The following is a 21,201-nucleotide window of genomic DNA, read 5'->3' as shown; positions in this document are numbered from 1 at the left end:
AGATGACACCAAACTGGGAGGGGTAGCTAATGCCACAAATGACAGAATTGTGATTAATGGACACACTCGGGAAGTGGTGGACTCTCCTTCCTTGGAGATTTTTAAAGCAGTGGTTGGATGGCCATCTGTCATGGATGCTTTAGCTGAGATTCCTGCATTGCAGGGGGTTGGACTCGATGACCCTCAGGGTCTCTTTCAACTCTAACACTTCTATGATTCTATGAAGAATCTGCCATGTTTCAGAAGTGGCTGAAATGCACACATTATACACACGGATACCAGCAGTTTTTTAACAGGATTATTAAGGAGCATAAAGGATATCTGCAAAATCATTAGATCAGGGGTGGGGAACCTAATTGCATCAGTTTACTTTCTATCCCCTCCACAGGGCTGGCCCAATACCGTTTACCACTTGAGGCAAAACGGAAAATGCTGCTGCCTCTGCTGCCACCTGAGATGACTCAAGGTGAAGCCCCAGCAAGCTGAAGTGGTGAAAGAGAAACAAGGAGACCAGAGAGGAAAAGGCAGCAGGAGGGGGACCATCTCCTCCCCAGGGGGTGACTGGGATGGCAGCAGCAGCAGCAGCAGCTCCTATCCTCCCCTTTGAGGAGTGGTAAAGGTGCGTGAGGATTCCCCTTTCTTTCCAGTTCTGTTGCCCCTTCCAGCTGTCCTGCCTTCTGAGGGGACAGCCTCAGCAAGGTTAATGGGCAGGCCAGCCCTACCTTCAACATCATACCTATCTGTTCTGGGTTATGGAATGCTGCACCGGTGAAGTGCTTGTCATGGAATTTTACTCAATAGAATTCAATAGTTCCAGAGTAGATTCCAAGGTATAGTTAGAGTAAAAACTTAAACACGTTGCAGGATTCCCGAAAAACAGAAAAGATGCAATTAAATTTCATCCAGCAGAGCTTTGCTGCTACTGAAGGCAAATGAGAATAATGGTCACAAATCCAATACATTTAGAATTAGCACTGTCCATAATAAATCTAGTTGCAGCAGACTTAGCTTATACTCACAATAACTTACAATAAGTCTAAACCTTAACACTATAGCATGACACCACACCAGAACACCACACCAGAAGGAACACCACACCAGAAGGAAAAAGAGATAGAAAGAGAAAGTGAAACCCAGGCTCCTTCTGGCCTTACTTTTATAGTTATCATGACTTTGACAGAAGAAATAACAGAACCAGCTTAAGCCAGCTGTACTCAGCTTCTCTGAAGGAATAACCCAAACATCATGAACCTTCTGCTTGTTTCTTTCACACAGTGAAGCTTCCAGAACCCACTTGAATTAATTAGAAAAGGAAAGATTTCTACACATCAGATCAATGCTTTCTGCACTGAGAAACGCAAACTGACAGTGCTTTGGTTTAAATCTCCACATGTCAGATGGAAGAAGATCTTGTCTATGTAAACTACTGCATAGATTCTATGGGGGGGGGGATGCTGGATAAAATTATTTTCAAAATGTGGTAGCTAGTAAAAGAGTGATCCTTGAGATGTAAACTAGCCCAAATCAAAAGAAAGGAATATATAGAATCTCTTACATTTAAAATGCCAGAGAACCTTAGAACTCCAGAAGATGTGCTTTTCACATCCATAGGCCCTTCAGGTAAAAGGAAGCTTCAAAATGAAGTATAATCTTTGGGGTCCACAATTCAAACTCACAAAACAGGGGCTCCAAAAATCTTCAAGGTACTAACTCCTAATGTCTGGATTATGTTATGCTAACACCAAAGCCAGTTTTCCAGCTGTACAATTTTCCAAACGAATGGTTTTTTTAAAAAACAACAACAACATGTAAATTATGTTCTAAATCTGCCAAATCTCTAATTTGGCAGACTTTATGTCCTTTTCAAGTTGCTCAAACCCTCTAGTGGCTGCTCACATCGAAAAAGAACCATATGAATAAACCATAAGGGGAATGATTTATGCTTAAAAATAACAAATTCCACGCTTTGTCTTAAAAAGAATAAAACATTTCCCTTGCCAGTTCTTCTTGAACACAGTTTCTACCACAAGAAGCTCCCCCTGTCCACACACAAAAAACATATTGTGATGAAGTTATTTGACAGTGTTGCTGCTAGCCAAACAACAAATGCAACCCAGGTCACATATTTCATGGACAGTCGGGACTCAACAGATACAAATAGGAGAAGGAAAGTGAACTGTTGCAAAGTTTCCAACCATTCTGCAAATTTGGCTTATTGTAATGCTTGCATAATCTTGCCTTTCTTTCAGCCTGAAGCTAACATTCAGTTTTCAAATAACTTCTAAGTTTCAGTAGAAGAATTTCACTGGGGATAGGAGCACTCAGGGTTGATGTGAGTTGTTGCCGTAGCTGAGGGTACAACATCTCCTTTGCATGCAGAAGATCCCAGGCTCAGTTCCTAGCATCTGCAAAGCAGGGCTGGGAAACACGCCTGTCTGAAGCCTTGGACAGGTGCTACTCATCAGTATAGATGGGTGTTGTTTAGTCGTGTCCGACTCTTCGTGACCCCATGGACCAGAGCACACCAGGCACTCCTGTCTTCCACTGCCTCCCGCAGCTTGGTCAAACTCATGTTTGTAGCTTTGAGAACACTGTCCAACCATCTCGTCCTCTGTTGTCCCCTTCTCCTTGAACCCTCAATCTTTCCCAACCTCAGGGTTTCTTCCAGGGAGGCTTCTCTTCTCATGAGGTGGCCAAAGTATTGGAGCCTCAGCTTCAGAATCTGTCCTTCCAGTGAGCACTCAGGGCTGATTTCCTTAAGAATGGATAGGTTTGATCTTCTTGCAGTCCATGGGACTCTCAAGCGTCTCCTCCAGCACCATAATTCAAAAGCATCAGTTCTTCGGCGATCAGCCTTCTTTTATGGTCCAGCTCTCACTTCCATACGTCACTACTGGGGAAACCATAGCTTCAACTATATGGACCTTGTCAGCAAGGTGATGTCTTTGCTGAGCTCAATAGAGGAATATTGTGACTTGGCATAAGGCAGATTCCTACGTTCTTACCTTTTTCTGGCCTATCATTGCTTTCAGCTTCCCAAATTGTAAGGAGGACTGTCTCCCAAAAAGGGGATGGAGAATGAACACATTCCCAACAGCAATGTAGCCTTTGAACAGGACATACACCCTGAATGGTCATGTACTTTCTGACATATGCAAGGCCTCCAAAATAAAAACAGCTAATAGTGTCAACGCTTGTTGAGTGCTTAAGGTAGCAGAATTCCACCCTACGCCTTTCAGAAACAACTGCTTTCATAGCAGGATTGTGGGTGGGGCTTTTTGAGTGCTTCGGGTTTTTTATGGTAGCATTGTAGCTTTCACAGATGTGACAATAGCTGAGAAAATGGTGTCCAACATTTGTATGCATTTATGTGGGTGGGCGGAGGCGACAGGAGAGTGGAAGGGGGAGGGGAGGCTTTCTGTAAACCCTATAATTTAGATGTGCACAAAGCTTTACATCCTGGTAGGAAAAAAATGTACATGGTGTTAAGTTTGTGCCAAAAGCAAAAATGATAATTGCTATGTACTGCGCTGCCCCCGCACAACAGTTTAGCACTGTATTATACTGCTAATCATTCTCACTAACAAGTCGCAATGAAGGAAGCTGCTTCCGTTCAACAGGCTTCAGTCTTTTGACTTATACTCAAGAAAACTCATCCGGTTCTCTTTTGACTCAAATTTTTAAATTTTATGCGGCAGCTTTATGTTTCTTCACATTTGTATTACACAGGATGTCGAAAGATTACGACGTTGCCAGCCTGCCCCACCATAAGAAACTCCTCCCAGTATTGTGATCCTAGCTTTTGTGGGACTCTGTAGACAACTGATGAAAAATAAATATCAACAATTAGTGTGAATTGAATTTCAAAGCAAATCTGCAGACTTTTCTTCAGGTGATTGGCCAATTTTAATGTGCCACTAGGCTTCTGCAAGAACAATATGAGGAATTTAGGTAAGTGCCTTACATCAAGTCAGACCACCAGTCCATCTATTTCAGGACTGTCAACTCCATGATTTTAGGATTTCCCAGCCTACCTGGAGATGCCAGAGACTACCGAGCTACGTATTCGTGCTGTGTTCTATGCACCCAGCATATCTAACTGACACTGAGTTGCTTCATAGGCTCGAACAACAGGGTTCCATAGCCAGAGTGGATGTTTGTGCTGGTGTGCTAACATTGCACAGTGGACCTAGTTTAAAAGGGAAGCTACGCATGTATAACAGCAGGTGCATAATGCCTTTTTGATTGTTTTGCAGCAAGTCTAAACTGGGCCTGGGGAATTTTGAGGGAAGCAAAAAAAGAAAGAAGAAAGAAATTTGAGATTTCTTAAGCGCAAGTGGTTACGCGTGCAATTTATTTATTTGAAAGAAATTCAAAGTGGCTAACTATTTTAAAAAAGAAGTTATAAAACAGAAATCATTTCACAACTCAACCAAATCATAAAGCAAAATATTAGCATACCAGAAGAATCTGCAAAACAGCCATCAAAATTAAACATAAAAATATCAGCCAGTGAGGCACTTCCCCAACTTTACAATTCTATGAATTTCCCCCACTCTGTAGGAAGCCTGGAGAAGCCCTTGCACTATGTACGTAAAAAGGGTTTCCATTTCTGCAGTGAATGCACTTCTCCCAGCTTGTGCCTCCAATTATTTGCACATCTAACCACCAACATATATATATTCTGACCATCACACCAGGAAAAAATAATGCACAATTAGTGCTGAAGATTTTAAAAGTGGTGCAAACAGCCAGCAATATTGTGCAGCTGAAATGTTGGCATGCAAGCACTGGCTTTTCAAGACAATGCAATGCTCATCCATTTTACATGTGGGGAAATTGATTGGAAAAGCAGGCTATGTCAGTCATTCTGTGGGCTTCCTGTGGATATCCAAAAATGTAGGGTGGAAATACAGAGGACTGTGAACAAAGAGGCACTGCCTCAGGCATTGGTGACCAACATCACAGAGACCAAACTAAGTCTCCCCCCCCACACACACACACCAGTGGTGTTACAGACTGTGGCCCTTCTGTCTTCTCCCTTAAGAGCAATTGATAACCCATGTCTATGTCCAGAATATAAAGCACATGCAGCTTTCTATAAGCACATGATGCTGCCGTTATTTGTTGGTGGAGGTTTTGAAATTTACTGCTGCATTTTGATGGTATAAGGCTTTGATCAGAGCTGTTGGCTGCTGTTTTATATTGGGCTTTTATTGCAGAGTGTTTTAATTTTGTTAATAGCTTTTAAAATTGTTGTTACCCACCCTGGGATTATCAAAGTGGTGAAGGGCAGGATATAAATAATAAATAAAATAAAGGAAACGATATATTGCCTCCAGGCCATTGCCTTTAAAATGACACTTTGTGGAAACCTCACTGCAAATCAGTTGAACAGTTTTAGGGCCTTTCACATAACCACTGAAAATTACAGAGGACAGGGAGGGGGAGCCAGAGACATTGATCTGATTTTCATGTTATAGTAACCCAAACTATAGCTTACCAAGAGTACACGAGTGTGCTGGTTCCCAGAAAACAGCTTACACTCACTTTGCTCCCGCCGCCAACCCAGTGCTTTTAGATCAGGGCTCCATGACAACTAAGCCAAGGTTTGGTTTAGTGTGTCATCTGAACATGGGATTGTGGTGAAGTTCTTGCCTCCTTAACCATCATCTACCAAGGCAAGAACAACATTAACTGATAAATCACTGATCATGGATGGCATCCACCTGAGATGTTATGTGGGTGAATGCCACCAATGTTGATTATTCTAAGTGAGAAAACATCCCTCTGCCTGGAATAGGGAACACAACGTCAGTTTTTGGGACTGTCCCCTCTTCCTAAATTTTATTCTGCTCCCAAGGAAGAGCTATAGCTCACAATATGTAAAGTAACTAATTACACAATAAATAGCTGATATTATCTGTGGTTGTCCATTCCCCCATCCCTATCTACCTTTTTTTCAAGACCTGTAAATGCTTTGTGAACCACCTCTTGTCCATCATTGAAGATCTGCTCACAATTGGTAGTCTGGTAGTCTGGTGTGTTCTGCCTCTGATCATGCTATCCAGTTGCCAATGGAAGTAAAGGGAAGAGACTTTCCTAAAGATGACCTGTACCATGAGAGTCTTGCAAGGGGAGTCTCCCATACTGCTGACTGGCAAGCAGGCCTGGTTCAATGATACCCTCACCCTAGCAATTGACCTTCCTGTGGTAATTTTCTCATACCTAGAACCCCTTGCATGAGTCAGGGCCGTCATGAAGTGAGTCTCTCTGTTCCTATGGTCAACTACCAATGGTGTGAAGAGTAGACAGGAAAGTCCAATATGTTATGGCTCCAACTCACTTAGTTCAACTAAGTGATATGTTTGGGGCTGATGGTAATTGAAAACTCTCCCTGTGGGTGCTGATCCCTGTGATGGGTGTAACATTTAGCCTAGTTATGTTATGGGAGTGTATGACAGAGACAAGAGAGCTGATAGTAGGTATCCCATGCTGCAATTCTGCCCAGTAGCTGACTAGGGCTCAGAGAGGCTTCTGTTATTTAGCTCCAGCCATTTGGTAACAACTGGAATACATGCTGCCAAGATCTTTCCTGTGGTTGCACTAAGAACAAGCAATTTCATCAATGCTGCAAACTCTTCAGCGGGTTTAAAAATCTTGGTCATTTGAATCTGTATTGTGTCTTTAGGGTGTGCCAGCTACCTTGAGTGGCAATGACCAAAAATACATAATTTAAGAAATAAAAGACAAATCTGATGTTATACACACACATTTGCACACACCGCCATGCTGTTGGCTCATATACGTGAGACATGAAAAAGCACCACAACTTAATAAAGTACGCTATATTCAGCAAGGTTTCAACAAAATGTTTGGACCATAAACTGACTTACTTCAAAATCACACAGCCCGTGCCCAAAGGAGGCGCCGTCCAAAAGACCTGAATGCGGGTCCTTCTCCTCGGTGTACTCTCAGTAACAGCCACAGGACAATTACTCATGAACTGTGTCTCTTCTTCATCTATAATCTAAAGAAACATAACAAAAATATATTTCATTACAATCATCCATATCATAGTGTCTGAAAAGACTGGATGCTATACAAAATTATACCATATGTATATATGATATAATGATTAGGAATGGGCCATATTAGCCACTACAAAAATCTTGGTATAACCTCATTCCTTGAAATTCCAGGAGTTGGTTTTCTTTTAAATTCAGGAGAGCCACAGAAAATCCAGCATGTGGGTTGGGGAACTCTGCAAAGACTCTAGGCCTTGACATAAGTCAAATGAGCTATGTTAACCCTGGGTGGAATCCAAGTGATGTCACTGTGCTCACATGATGGCTTTGATCCAGTGACCACATCTGCTGATAGAAGAAGACAAAAAGTGGGACCTGCAAGGAGCAGAGAAATCAGGAAAAAACTTTCCCTTCCTCTTAAGAACCTAAGAAGAGCCCACTGGATCATGCCAAAGTCACATCTATTCCAGCATCTTGCTCACACGCTGGCCAACCAAATGTCCATGGGAAGCCCACAAACAGACCTGGAGGACAGCAGCAGTCTCCCCACCTGCAATTTCCAGCCACTTGTATTTTAGAGGCATACCACTCCAACAGTAGAAGTAGAACACAGCATGTTCACTGGAATGAAATCTGTTCTGTAAATGCAAAGGCACAAGTAGCATTCCACCTCCTGAGGCCAGTATATAGGGCCTGACGTTGGGGATTCCCAGGATTTTAGAATGATGTGCTCTTTCTGATCCATGACCAGCCTTTGGGTAACTCCCCATCCCAATTGAGAAAGATTCAAATCAAAGTGACCCACTCCCCTTTTTATACCAGTGATACTCCAGTGGAAAATACCTTAAATCTACTGCAATTTTGGGGGGAGATAGGACAAAAAATGGTTTTCTACACTTATGCAAGTATACATTTATGTGAAACACAAATAATAAATAGAACTAGGTTTATTTTCTCCTATATGTTGATTTAGACAGGATAGTTGTTTTGTTTATATCACAGGTGATTTTCAAATATCAGCTGTGCTAGGCAAAAGAAGAGAAAATAAAACCAAGTAAGGAGAAAGGGGGGAAACAATCACCACCTATATAAATAGTAGGTACAGAAAAGCTGGTCTTTAATGTGCCATTGATTTAAGGCTAAGTTCACCTTGATAATTACAGGAAGAAAATAATAAAGCATATATTGCTTCCGCTATTATGTGGCAAGAATAGTAGCATGGCAGAGGAGTAATGTTTCATCAAGCTGCACCATAAAATTCTACTAAATTCAAGGTCTTATAATAGCACCAATAAGATATAAATCATATTATCATCCCTCTTGGCACCCTTGGCTTCCAGATATCAGTGTCTGGGTCAAGGTGTATAAATCCTCCTTCATTCTTAAGGCTGAATGGAGGGGAAACAAGAGGGAGAAGTCAGCTTACATTCACCATGAATACAAGATCTAACAAAGATTTTCAGCTTCTGAAACTCTGGGACTATAGAAAATAGTTTCTATACATTTCGTCAATACACCTGTGCTGTCTGAAGTGCACTTGTCTTTATTTGCCTATTGGTTCTAATATTTATATCCCACTGTTGGACATGGATTTCAAGGTGACTAACAATCAACATCAATCAAACCATTTTATGTTTATTTTACAATAAAGACAGCAATAATAATACAGCAAGAAGCAATTAAAAGCAATGAAAATCAGATGAGTAAGAGCAATACAACAAAGATAGAAACAAAAGAGCCCAGCACACATCCTGAAAAAATGAAAAGGAAAACTGTAGAAAAGCCCAAGAGAACAGGATGGATCCTGCACATCACCTAAAATATAGCAATGGAGGTGTCAAATCTATGGCACCCTTGCGCTTAGGGATGGAGGGCCATATTTTGGGTGCCACTTCTGAGAAGGCCCATCCTCTCCCTAATCCAGCGATTCTCAACCTGTGGGTTCTCAGATGTTGTTGTACTACAACTCCCATCATCTGTGAGCTCTGGCTTTGCTAGCTAGGGATGATAGGAGTTGTAGTCCAACAATATCTGAGGACCCACAGGTTAAGAACCTAATCTCTGATAATGGGGCTACATGGGGAACCGACTGCCAGTCAAGGCCATGCTGCAAAAGGTCATTCTTCAGTTAACCCCATCCCAGGCCATTTGGAGCTAGCTGTGTTATGGGTTGTGTTATGAAAGTGAAATTAATCCCAGCTTTCACCATCCCTCATCATTGTTCACGTCCATTATATATATATAGTGGTACCTCGGTTTAAAAACAGTCCTGTTTATGAACAATTTGGTTTACGAACTCCACAAAACCAGAAGTAGTGTCCTGGTTTGCGAACTTTACCTCGGTCTAAGAACGGAATCCAAATGATGGAAGGGCACTGGCAGTGGGAGGTCTCATTAAGGAAAGCACCCCTCAGTTTAAGAACGGTTTTAGTTTAAGAATGGACCTCTGGAACAGATTAAGTTCGTAAACTGAGGTACCACTGTTTGCTTCCATAGCATGAAGAAATTTTATTCTGGAAACATCCTAAATGGAATCTGGGAAGTCATAGGGCCTTCGTTTCCATCTGCAGAATGGGGATAATACTGATCTGTCTTGAAGAGTTGTCATAAAGACTACTGAGATAAAATGGGAAATATTATTGTACTTCCCACTGCCAACATGAGCCATGGTGTGTGTGCGTATGCATGTATTTCTGTACAGAACAGCTGCCTTGGATTACAAATAAAACGGATACTTTTTTTTATGTTGATGGGCACAGATGTAGTTTTGAGCTTCACAGATTTACTCTTCAGGAAGAATAAGACAGCCCAAGAGACCAATAAACCTTCTATTTTGGCTGATGTAGAAACACATACTCAGTCTCTGCATGGCAAATTTCTTTTGGAAAATCTCATGGTTTACATTGAAGTGCTTGCAGGAACAAAAAGACCACATGTTCAAATTAATGGAATGACCCCCAGAACATTTTTAAAAGGCTCCTGTGCAGTCTCATGCACTAACTTTATGCCTCTTAAATATCACATGACTGAAAGGAAATACATTCCTGGTAGCTTCATCCCATTTTCTTTTGCCCTTTGTGTTCTGTATAAAAAGGACTGGGATGATGAGTTCCTGCCTCTCAGTGCTCACTGCCTCCCAGAGGAGGAAAAATGTTTTCTTTACGCATTTTATCAAGTTATTTTAAGATGCAATGCTGGATTATGAAAGTCTGAAACAGCGTCAATGTTTTGCTTAATGGACAGGTGCTTGTCCACTCAAAATTTATTTTAGAGCGCTTTGAAGAAGGTTGAGATTCCATACTGATTCTTACAATAAATTGTTTGTTTTGCTTTTTCTCCCTCTTGCTGAAACGGGATTTGTGAACTGTGACTTTAGATTCCAAAAAAGTTCCCAACTTGTACTGTCTTTTAAAACTCAGATATCAATGAAGACACACACACACACACACACACACAGAGAGAGAGAGAGAGAGAGAGAGAGAGAGAGAGAGACCCTATACAGTATTTCATGTCAAAGAGAAACACATATTCAGGCAAGGTAACACTAAAAGCATTTCAAATTATTATGTACCTAATGTAGTTTTATGAATTCTGTGGTAGTTCTGTATCTGCTTTAGATGCCCATACTTATTTAATACATAGTCTCATTATGTAAAGTATGGTAATTCAGATTTTGATTACCCATAATCACTGTCTATTTCCTTTGTAACTACACATAAATGTATCCAGCATTCTTATTTAACAGAGCATCTGATTGCCCAAGCATTATGGAAAATGTTATTAATTGTATATTCAAGGCGTAATTTTATATACAAGGAATTATTTCCTCATTTTGCCATTAGAGTTACTTTTCTCAGCCTGAGCTATTGCAATGTGGTACAGCAATTTGAACATCCTGAGACAATGTATGGTATGTTGAATGCACAAAAAGGCTAAGTCAGTAAGGGAAAGGTTGCTCACCTGATTTTGGGGGAGCCCCCCTTCCCTCACAGCCCACCCCATTCAGGAGAATCCTCCAAACCTGAGGGGAGCCTTTGCCATGGGCTGCTGGGGCTGCCAGGGAGAGAAGCAAGCAGGAAAGTCAACTTTTGTTGCTGTCATTTTGTCACATTTCTCTGGATTAAACCTACTAATTAGATGCCTTTTGTGTTTTAATCTTGTACTTTTATGCTGTAAAACGTCCTGAGATCTTTGGATGAAGGGTGGTATAAAAATTTATAATAATAATAATAATAATAATAATAATAATAATAATAATAATAATTTGTTCTTCTTCTTCTTCTTCTTGTTGTTGTTAAAAAAATAGATCAGGGTCCCCAACCCGCAACTCTGGAGGTCTAAAGGAACTGTTATGGGCACCACAAAATACTTATTTTACAGAATAAAATTTGGTCAGGCCCTTCCAAATGCCAAGCAAAAAAACTGTATGTACTCCCTGCAAACAAATGAAGCATGGACTAAAAAGAGTCCAGCTCCCTCCAAAAAAAATAATGTAGCAGCAGCAACAACAATTTGATTACTTATGCTTTGTCCATCTGGCTGGGTTGTCACCCTGAGTGGCTTCCCAACACATATGAAAACATAATAAAATGTCAAACATTAGAAACTTCCCTATAAAGGGATGCCTTCAGATGTCTTCTAAAAGTTATGTAGTTCTTTATCTCCTTGACATCTGATGGGAGAGCATCCTGGTTCCCCACTTTTCACAGTGAGGGAACCGCCAGAAGGCCCTTGGAGCTACAGCTCAGAGTCCAGGCTCCTTCAGGTATACAGGGCTGAGGTCATTTGAAGCTTTAAATGTCAGCACCAACAGTTTGAATTGTGCTTGGAAACATACTGGGAGCCAGTGTAGATCCTTTAGGACTGGTGTTCTATGGTCCCGGTGGCCACTCCCCACCAACCAACCACCCTACAGACAACCACCGCAAAAGGCAAACATTCAATTTCTAAAATAATAATAAAAATAGGGAGGGGGGCTTAGCAGGTGCCAGGGTGGGTGGATCTGAGGGTGCCAGTCATGACCATTGCATTATATAAACAAGCATATAAAATACCACCACCCTCTTTCAAAGGGACTGCTCACAATATTTTTTCCATCAAAGCTACAGGTGGACAATGGAATGGGAATACAAAGATAGAGATTTAAAAGTGCAGACACAAACACAGTAAATGCATGAGTTTCTTAGGGGGTTGAAATAATGATTCAAACAACCTTGGGAATGGAGTAAGCTGGGGAAAGATATTTAACAAGATCATAAACATACTATTTAGTCAGAATCCTGCACTGCTGAACATAAAATTTTGATATGGTTTTTCATTTTTCTTTTAGTACAATCAGCTTGCCTAGAGTGTTTAGTTTTGCAGATTGCAGCAGGAAATATCCATCTACAAGATTTATGCTGATTCCCCTTGGCTCCGATCTAAACTTTCACGCTTACTTGTAGCTCTTATGCAGCAGTTACAAACAACAGGTTTAAGCTGCAAGCATGAAGAAACTGGCCAGAGCAATGGTCTGGATCATCATGGGACATCATGAGAAGTACTCAAACTCCAAACTCATATAAATATAATGCCTGCTCAAAGGACTGTCAGGTGATAGAGCTTTTGTTAGGCACTTCACTTCTTGTAAGGAGATGATAGATGGTAGATAGATAGATGATAGATGATGATAGATAGATAGATAGATATAGATAGATAGATTAGATAGATAGATAGATAGATAGATAGATAGATAGATAGATATAGATAGATAGATGATAGATAGATAGATAGATAGATAGATAGATAGATAGATAGATAGATAGATAGATGATAGATAGATAGAGATAGATAGATAGATGATAGATAGATAGATGATAGATAGATAGATAGATAGATAGATAGATGATAGATAGATAGATGATAGATAGATAGATGATAGATAGATGATAGATAGATAGATAGATAGATAGATAGATAGATAGATAGATAGATAGATAGATAGATAGATGATAGATGATAGATAGATGATAGATAGATAGATAGATAGATAGATAGATAGATAGATAGATAGATAGATAGATAGATAGATAGATATAGATAGATAGATGATAGATGGTAGATAGATAGATAGATAGATAGATAGATAGATAGATAGATAGATAGATAGATGATAGATAGATGATAGATAGATAGATGATAGATAGATAGATAGATAGATAGATAGATGGATGATAGGTAGATGATAGATAGATAGATATAGATATAGATATAGATATAGATATAGATATAGATATAGATACAGATACAGATATAGATATAGATATAGATATAGATATAGATATAGATATAGATATAGATATATACAGTGGTACCTCGGGTTAAGTACTTAATTCGTTCCAGAGGTCTGTTCTTAACCTGAAACTGTTCTTAACCTGAGGTACCACTTTAGCTAATGGGGCCTCCCGCTGCTGCCACGCCGATTTCTGTTCTCATCCTGAAGCAAAGTTGTTAACCCGAGGTATTATTTCTGGGTTAGCGGAGTCTGTAACCTGAAGCATATGTAACTTGAAGCATATGTAACCCGAGGTACCACTGTACCTGTATATATATTCTGAAGGTCCTTCCTCTCCATTGAAATGATGCTTGTTGACTTAAATCAATTGAAACTTGAGCCTGCTCATTAAACTAGGGATTACCAGTGTGGCATATGCAGGTGCAAGGTTGCCTTTTAGTTTGCCTACGATGGCATCCACAAAAGCCCTCAATAAATATCTCCCCAAGAATCCATAAGGCATGAGAGGATGTTCTCTCTTCCTGCTCAGTTCCTATTTTCAATACAGTCGTACCTTGGTTTTCAAACAGCTTAGTTCTCAAACATTTTGGCTCCCGAACGTCGCAAACCCAGAAGTGAGTGTTCCGGTTTGTGAACTATTTTTTGAAGCCAAACGTCTGATGGGGCTTCCGCAGCTTCCAATTGGCTGCAGGAGCTTCCTGCAGCCAATCTGAAGCTGCGCTTGGGTTTCCAAACTTTTTGGAAGTTGAACGGACTTCCAGAGCGGATTCCTTTAGACTGCCAAGATACGACTGTATCTTGGCCTATCCTACATTGGACATACTCTCTTAAACATGCCCAATTTTCAATTGATGCTGGGATTGAATACCATTCTGCACAGAAAAGAGGGGCAAAGAGCTTCTCTCTGTGAGCAACCTTGGTGGTGGCTGATGTAGGTTGCCTTTCCCCTCCAGTGATGGGCAGGAGCTGGCTGATGGGGGAGCATTCCTCCGCTGTTATGTGATCCTCAGGAATGTCTGCTTGCTTGCCCAATTCCATTGCCAGTTCCATGGCTCTTCAAAAGGAAAGCCAAGGGGGTGAGGGCAGACTTTGGCCCCCTGAGCAAGGACAAAGTGCTCTTTGGCAGGTTACGAGCAGCGAGAGATGCTTTGGGTACCAATGCCCCTTCAAAAGGAATTCTCATCTCAGGGAGTTTCACCTTTATCTACCCGTACGTCATTCTTGTGCTGGGAAAAATATATTTTACTTTCTCCAGGCTTTGGGAAAAATAATTTGGATTTGGATTTAAATCTGCTGATGGAATGCTTTAAAAATTATGTCTTTTTACTTCTACTGTTTTAATTAATGTTGATTGCTTTAATTGGTTTTATTGTTAACTGCCGGAAAGTATTACCTCTTAGGGGCAAGACACAGGCATATTTAAATAAAGAAATAACAGTAAATACATAGTCCTGAAGCCTTTCTCATTGCAATCATGCAGTATGGCACATTATGCAAGGCACAGTTATAAAAAAAGGAGGGAAGAAAAAGCTAGAGAAAATTTAAATTCTTCCTTTCTCAAGCTCTCAGGCAACTATTAGCATATTTCCCTGTATTAAAGTACTGGTTCTTTCCAGAGCTGTCAAGTCGTGTTGCAAAGGTTCTCGTAATGTCTCTCTTTCTCACCACTTCTTCTGTTGCACGTTTCTCTCCATTCAGTCACTTCATTCTCCAATGGTGTTGGCAAATGTCTGCTGAAGAGGCAAAGTGTTAACTGGTGGGGGTTCACCATATCGCCCCAAATCTCAGGATTCTACTACAGTTATTTGTAGTTTACCAAAATGGATTGCAAGGCAATGCTAGCTCCCAGGTTTGGAGGCTTTTCAGTCACAAACATTATGCTGCCCCATAGCTCTTCACAGCCCAATTTAACTGCTGCCCTACTGCTTACACAGGTTGTGGCAATGCGGACGTCACCCAGATCCCTATGCCTCTCTGTGCAGAAGTAAATCCCATTGTTTTCAACTGTGGGTAGGACTGCAGCCTTTCTGTTTCCATTAAACAGCTCCCCATTGTAATGCATTCCTTTAGTAATTCTGACAGGTAAACATACAGTTTAGGGATGAATTTTAAGCCCAGCCCAGTGGGGCTTTATAGCACAACAGGCCGACTGTTGCTTCTGTACACCTGCCACACACAACAGCTAGGACAGGAGGTGCTGTGGGGGCATGGATTGGGTTCAATGCTGTCCATGATGGCAGCAGGGCCGGCTTGGGATCCAATGGGTCCTGGTCTGGCTTAGCCCTGCCTCAGCCCCAGGAATCGGGTCTTTCTGTTGACTCCCACTGACAGAGATCCTGCCAGCAGCACTTCTTCCCAACCACATATTTGGTGGATGGGAAGGGGAGTTTTGCCCCAACAAAGTAACTCTGCAAGCTGTGTCAACAACAACAACCCAGACCAATGCAAAGGCATTTGGATTGTTCTGTCAGTGAATTACAAAGGCAGGGTTAACAACTAATCTATGCTGGAAGTGAATATTTATTCCTATTTGGAAAGAAATATTTTCAGCAAAAGATTTGAGAGCTGACCAAGAAAATTGTTACTAGTACTTCTTATCATGTAATTATTTTATTTTTTATCCTAGTAAAGATAAAGAAATTGAAAACATGCTCAGCCCTTTTCCCATTGCACAGATCACAGAACTAGCCCCAGTTGACCCTATCTCCCTCTGGAGCTACCCTGCTCTGCAAAAGTGAGCAAACTCCTCTTTTCAACCAGGCCAAGGTTTCAATGCGAAGCTTGCCTGCAGTTCTTCATCTTTGTTTTCTTCCAGCACTAGTCAGCCTGTCCCTGAAAAGCCCTGCAATAAGACACATACTAAGCAATAGCTATGTGGAAAATACTGTAGTGTAGAGTTGACGCATGATATTAGTATGAGGTTGCTTTCACCAATCACATCCCCCCTTGGCCTGCCTTGCTTTGCGTGCTGGCTTTGTAGACATCACATTATAGATAGTCCTGTGGAGCTGAGTTTGCCTATATTGTGGAGTATGCAGTGGGGACCACTTTGTCCATCCTGGAGCAGGGGGCATAGGGAGTGTGTGTGTAGATGCACATCACAAAACAGAGCTTAAAAGCCTGCACTACCCCTCACTCTGAGGAAGGCAGTCCTTCTTTAGAGTAAGGCATTCTGGGTAAGGTGGCCCAGCAAATGGCCTGCATTGTAATACACACACACACACACATACATACCCTGCCCATCTGGCTGGGTTTCCCCAGCCACTCTGGGCAGCTCCCAACAGAATATTAAAAACACGATAAAACATCAAACATTAAGAACTTCCCTAAACAGGGCTGCCTTCAGATGTCTTCTAAAAGTCAGATAGTTGTTTATTTCTTTCACACCTAATGGGAGGGCATTCCACAGGGTGGGTGCCACTACCGAGAAGGCCCTCTGCCTGGTTCCCTGTAACTCCGCTTCTTGCAGTGAGGGAACCGCCAGAAGGGCCTCGGCGCTAGACCTCAGTGTCCGGGCAGAATGATGGGGGTGGAGATGCTCCTTCAGCTATACTGGGCCAAGGCTGTTTAGGACTTTAAAGGTCACTTTGAATTGTGCTCGTTATTGTGCCATTTTGCCAAAGGCAGCTAGTAAAATTGATTTTGAAGGAAGCATGGTGCTTGAGGAAAGGAGGGGGAGAAGTGGCAGTGGTGGACGAGGCAGCACAACCCTTTGTCACCTCATATTTAGAGGAAAGCTGCAGTCCCTGCTTGGCTGCCTGGGTGCTGTGTGGGGTCCTGAATGTGCACCACTTACGTCTGGCCCCAGTGATGCCTCTGCTTACTCTACATTAACCCCAAAATGTTGGAGTTTAGACAGGATAGTATCAACTAAAGCAACAGGTTGGTTACAGGTGGCCCATAATTAAAGTGGGCTTGCACAGGGGTCTAAAATTTATTCACTCCAATGATTTATCAGTAATTTCACTCAAACATCCATTAGAATGTCATAGTTGCCTTTCTGTTGTGTGAATGTTATTTCTCCGGGGTAGAACCTACATACACAGAATAAGGAAATATCCCTTTCATTAATTTTAGCCCATCCTTTTCCTTTCAGAATTTCAAGACACCACCAGTTCTTCTAGCAATGTCTTGCAATTGTGCTTAATAGATCATAACAAAAGAAACACTGTCGAACTCTATGAATGAACATTACGACAAGAATATACACTGCTGTGTGGATGTAAGAAAACAAATCTGAATGAGCGCTGTTGCTTTAACTGCATGCTGTATGTGATTGATATTTGTTCCTTCGGTAACATAATACTGTTGCCGACTTTATAAATCACCAGGGAACTCAAGTGACATATTGTGGGAGATAAGACCTATTTATCCAAAGAGGCACTGTATTACCTCACCATCCCAGAGCCATAACTCTTGACACAACCCTTAGGCAAAACAAATCCAGTTCCTCTAACTTCTTTTGTTCCTCTGCTTTACCCACGCTCCCTGGGTTTTAATACCACAAGCTAATGGCTCTTGGGAAATAAAAGCAAACTAAAGTGTAATGGGTAGTGAAATCAATTGACAAATAAAGTCAATTTGCTAAAGAAAAATAAAATGAAATAAGAAGTGCCAATGGAGGTGAATATTAAGAGCAAAGAATGAGACCAAGAGCTGCCGTGTACACAGAATCACTCACACCAGGGATCCTTAGTGCTCATCTACATTTATACCTATATATAGTAATCAAAACTCTTACAAAATGGGTATACCTAACAGCTCAGGCCATTTCCCACATGCAGGAGGAACTTGGATTTTTGACTAAGCAAGTAATGTTTGCATGTAAAAAAACAATTACAAGAAGAGTAGCAAGAATAGAGATAATGTAAATGATAAATGCTTATTATTATGTTAGTAAAGGTAAAGGGACCCCTGATCATTAGGTCCAGTCGTGGCCGACTCTGGGGTTGCGGCGCTCATCTCGCTTTATTGGCCGAGGGAGCCAGCATACAGTTCTGGGTCATGTGGCCAGCATGACTAAGCCGCTTCTGGCGAACCAGAGCAGCACACGGAGACTCCGTTTACCTTCCCGCCAGAGCGGTACCTATTTATCTACTTGCACTTTGACGTGCTTTTGAACTGCTAGGTTGGCAGGAGCAGAGACCAAGCAACGGGAGCTCACCCCATCATGGTGAGTCGAACCGCCAACCTTCTGATCATCAAGCCCTAGGCTCTGTGGTTTAACCAACAGCATAACCGTGTCCCTACACATTTCAGCTTGCTATAAAAAGTAGAATAAGCCACATTTTTTTAATGTAAAATGTTTTCAAATACAATAGTTTATTTCAACAGAACCTCCACTTTCAACATATTTCATCAGTGTAAAATGCTAATGGCTAAAATCAGTAATTTTTTACAGCATATGGGTCAATCTTGGTTTCCCAGGGGGTCCAAGTTGGCACACAAGGCCATTTCCGCCAAAACATGTCCACCAGCCCTTCAACTGATGTCACTGGGTGACATTAGCTGATAGATGGGGAGTAGGGTAACACCCTGGTAAAGCAATCTCCTGCATCCAGCAGGATTGAGGATCCATCAACTAATGAGAGGAGGGTTCAATCCAGCTGTGTGCTGCTTCACCAGCATGTTCCTGGCAAGTAACAGGCTGGCGAGGCAGGCCCCTCCCGCCATCCCTGCAGGTCAACATTCAGAGACCTTGGAGGTCAAAGCTCCTAAGGAAACTACAGCAAACTCCAAAATGATATACTTGCCAACAGACTCAGGTGTCTTCGCTTTGTGGGAAAGGAGAGAGAGAGAGAGAGAGAGAGAGAGAGAGAGAGAGAGAGAGAGAGAGAGAGAAACCAAACAGGGATAATCATCAAATTACCAACCCCTTTTTCCAACAACTGAGATATACTTCTCCCCCACCATTTATTTATTTTTTTGGTTCACATAAGAATTATCTTGTTGGATGACACCAAAGTCTATGTAGTCTAGCATTCAATTTCCAGTAAGAGCCACTACTCACAAGCCATGTATGAAAGTGCTAGTCATTATCTAATGTATATTTTCTTCAGAGGTAGACTGCCTCTGTACATGAAGGTTTCATCTGACTGTCACTGTCAATCCCCTTTATTTCATGTGACTACCAGGCCAGTCTCAGTGGAGTCCCACATCTAGCTTCAAACTGAAAGAACACAAGAGTCTTTGATGGGCCCTTTGAATTTCTCTCATCCCAATGGTCTAAGCTAGTAGTTCTCACCAAATCCTACTGCAGGGAATTCCACACGTCATTAATTCTGTATGTCATTAATTCTTCAGTGTGTGAAAAAGTGCCTGAATTAATTGAGTGTCCTATGGGCCAGGTATTATGAGGGGAGTCTTTCTCTCTACATTGTTCATGCATCTAGAAAAATATATTAGTCATTGTTTTCTAAACTAAAATGCCCCCAATACTTTCCCTCTATTCTCAAGCTCATTTTGTCCTTTTTCCAGTTCATTTCCCCCCCTTTTTTTTTTTAAAAAAGGGGCCAATATACAATAATCTTTGTGTGGTCATACCACTGATTTATATCATGGCATTTTATGATACTTTAAAAAAAATCACTTTCCCAACTCTTTCCAAAATTAAATGTGCTGCTGTCACGGACATAGCAATACTGTTTTGACATTTTCAAAATAAAATCCCCTGTCCATTCCATTTCTGAATGTCTTTATAGGACAATATTGGTTCTGGAATGCACCATTCGCACCAAGCTATGGCCAAGAAAACCCTTAATTGCTGGATTAAAGTGTGACAGAACATGCGATGGAGTGGCAGGCGCCGCAACTTAATTGCAGCTGGGTAGTTCGGGTGGTGTTGGTAATAGGCTGCTGCTGAGAGCTTAATCCCATCGTCTGAAATGGGCTTGTTCAATTAATTTCTCACTACAGCAAATCATTCGTTCTGCTCAGTGCCCACATTTGTATATAATCGATATCTTTTGAGCAGCCCATAAAAGACTTGAAGTGTAGTGAATGAACCCCTGTAGATTCATACAAAGAACAGCCGTCTTTGATCCCTGTTTGCATTGAAGGCTTCTCTCCTGGTTTTCTTTCTTGGCTTTTGTGGCATTTATGTGATTATTTCTAACATTCCAGGCACATCTAGTGCCCAGGTGGGTGCATTTCCCGTGGTTCTCAGTTACAATAATTCCGGGTGGCCTGTTTGGGGTTCTAAGGGGGAGGGACCCCGAATATTGCAAAAACTGCAGTGTTGTTGCCAAGCCCCAGGCATGTGATTGAGGCTTGCAGCCTATTCACACAGTCTGATTCTATCATTCCTCTCAGCCCATGGCTACATAGCTGTAACAGTTATTAGCCCAAGACTGCAGCTGATGGCCACAGAATTAAGTGCACGGGGAATCTGTTATCTTAACCAGAAAACAGAAATGTGAATTCTGTGGAATGGTGACAGTCATTTTCAAACCGGTAAACTGTCTCACTCACAACTAAGGATGGACAAATATGTCCATTTTCATTTCTTTCAGTTCAGTTCTTTCAGTTTCAGCTCATTTTTTCCAATCTTAAATTCAGTTGTCCACATTTCCAAATAAGTTTGTGATTATATTTTTTTAAAAAAACTAATGAAAATTCAGCATTTCAATGTGAATTTTTCCCTAATATGCATTTGTTGGTATGCAGTTTTGCTTGATATGCACATTTTTTTGCAAATTAATTTTGTCTAAAATCACACATTTTGTATGTTATTGTCACTAATTTACGGATTTTAATGCACACTTTGCCTCAGCATATGTATTTATGTACATATTACTTGGCTGGGGAGCTGCATTTCCAAATTCAGAGAAGTGCAAATTCAAAGTATGGCATTGTTTTTGCCCCCATATTGTTTTGGGCAGTAAGTTTGCCTTCACATAC

The 21,201-nt window shown here is 41.3% G+C and overlaps 1 protein-coding gene across 1 annotated transcript in view; it reads right to left on the bottom strand.

The window, feature by feature from the left end:
- Positions 1 to 21,201, bottom strand: part of SPON1 (spondin 1) — a 268,015-nt gene that overhangs the window by 204,033 nt on the left and 42,781 nt on the right. Inside the window, exon 3 of the mRNA XM_081906840.1 lies at positions 6,897 to 7,030. Coding sequence (XP_081762966.1) covers positions 6,897 to 7,030 — 134 coding nt within the window. The remainder of the gene's footprint in view (positions 1 to 6,896; positions 7,031 to 21,201) is intronic.

Source organism: Podarcis melisellensis, assembly GCF_964234715.1.
Source record: "Podarcis melisellensis genome assembly, chromosome: 1".
Taxonomy (NCBI): Eukaryota; Metazoa; Chordata; class Lepidosauria; order Squamata; family Lacertidae; genus Podarcis; species Podarcis melisellensis.
This window is presented reverse-complemented; position numbering and strand designations above follow the sequence as displayed.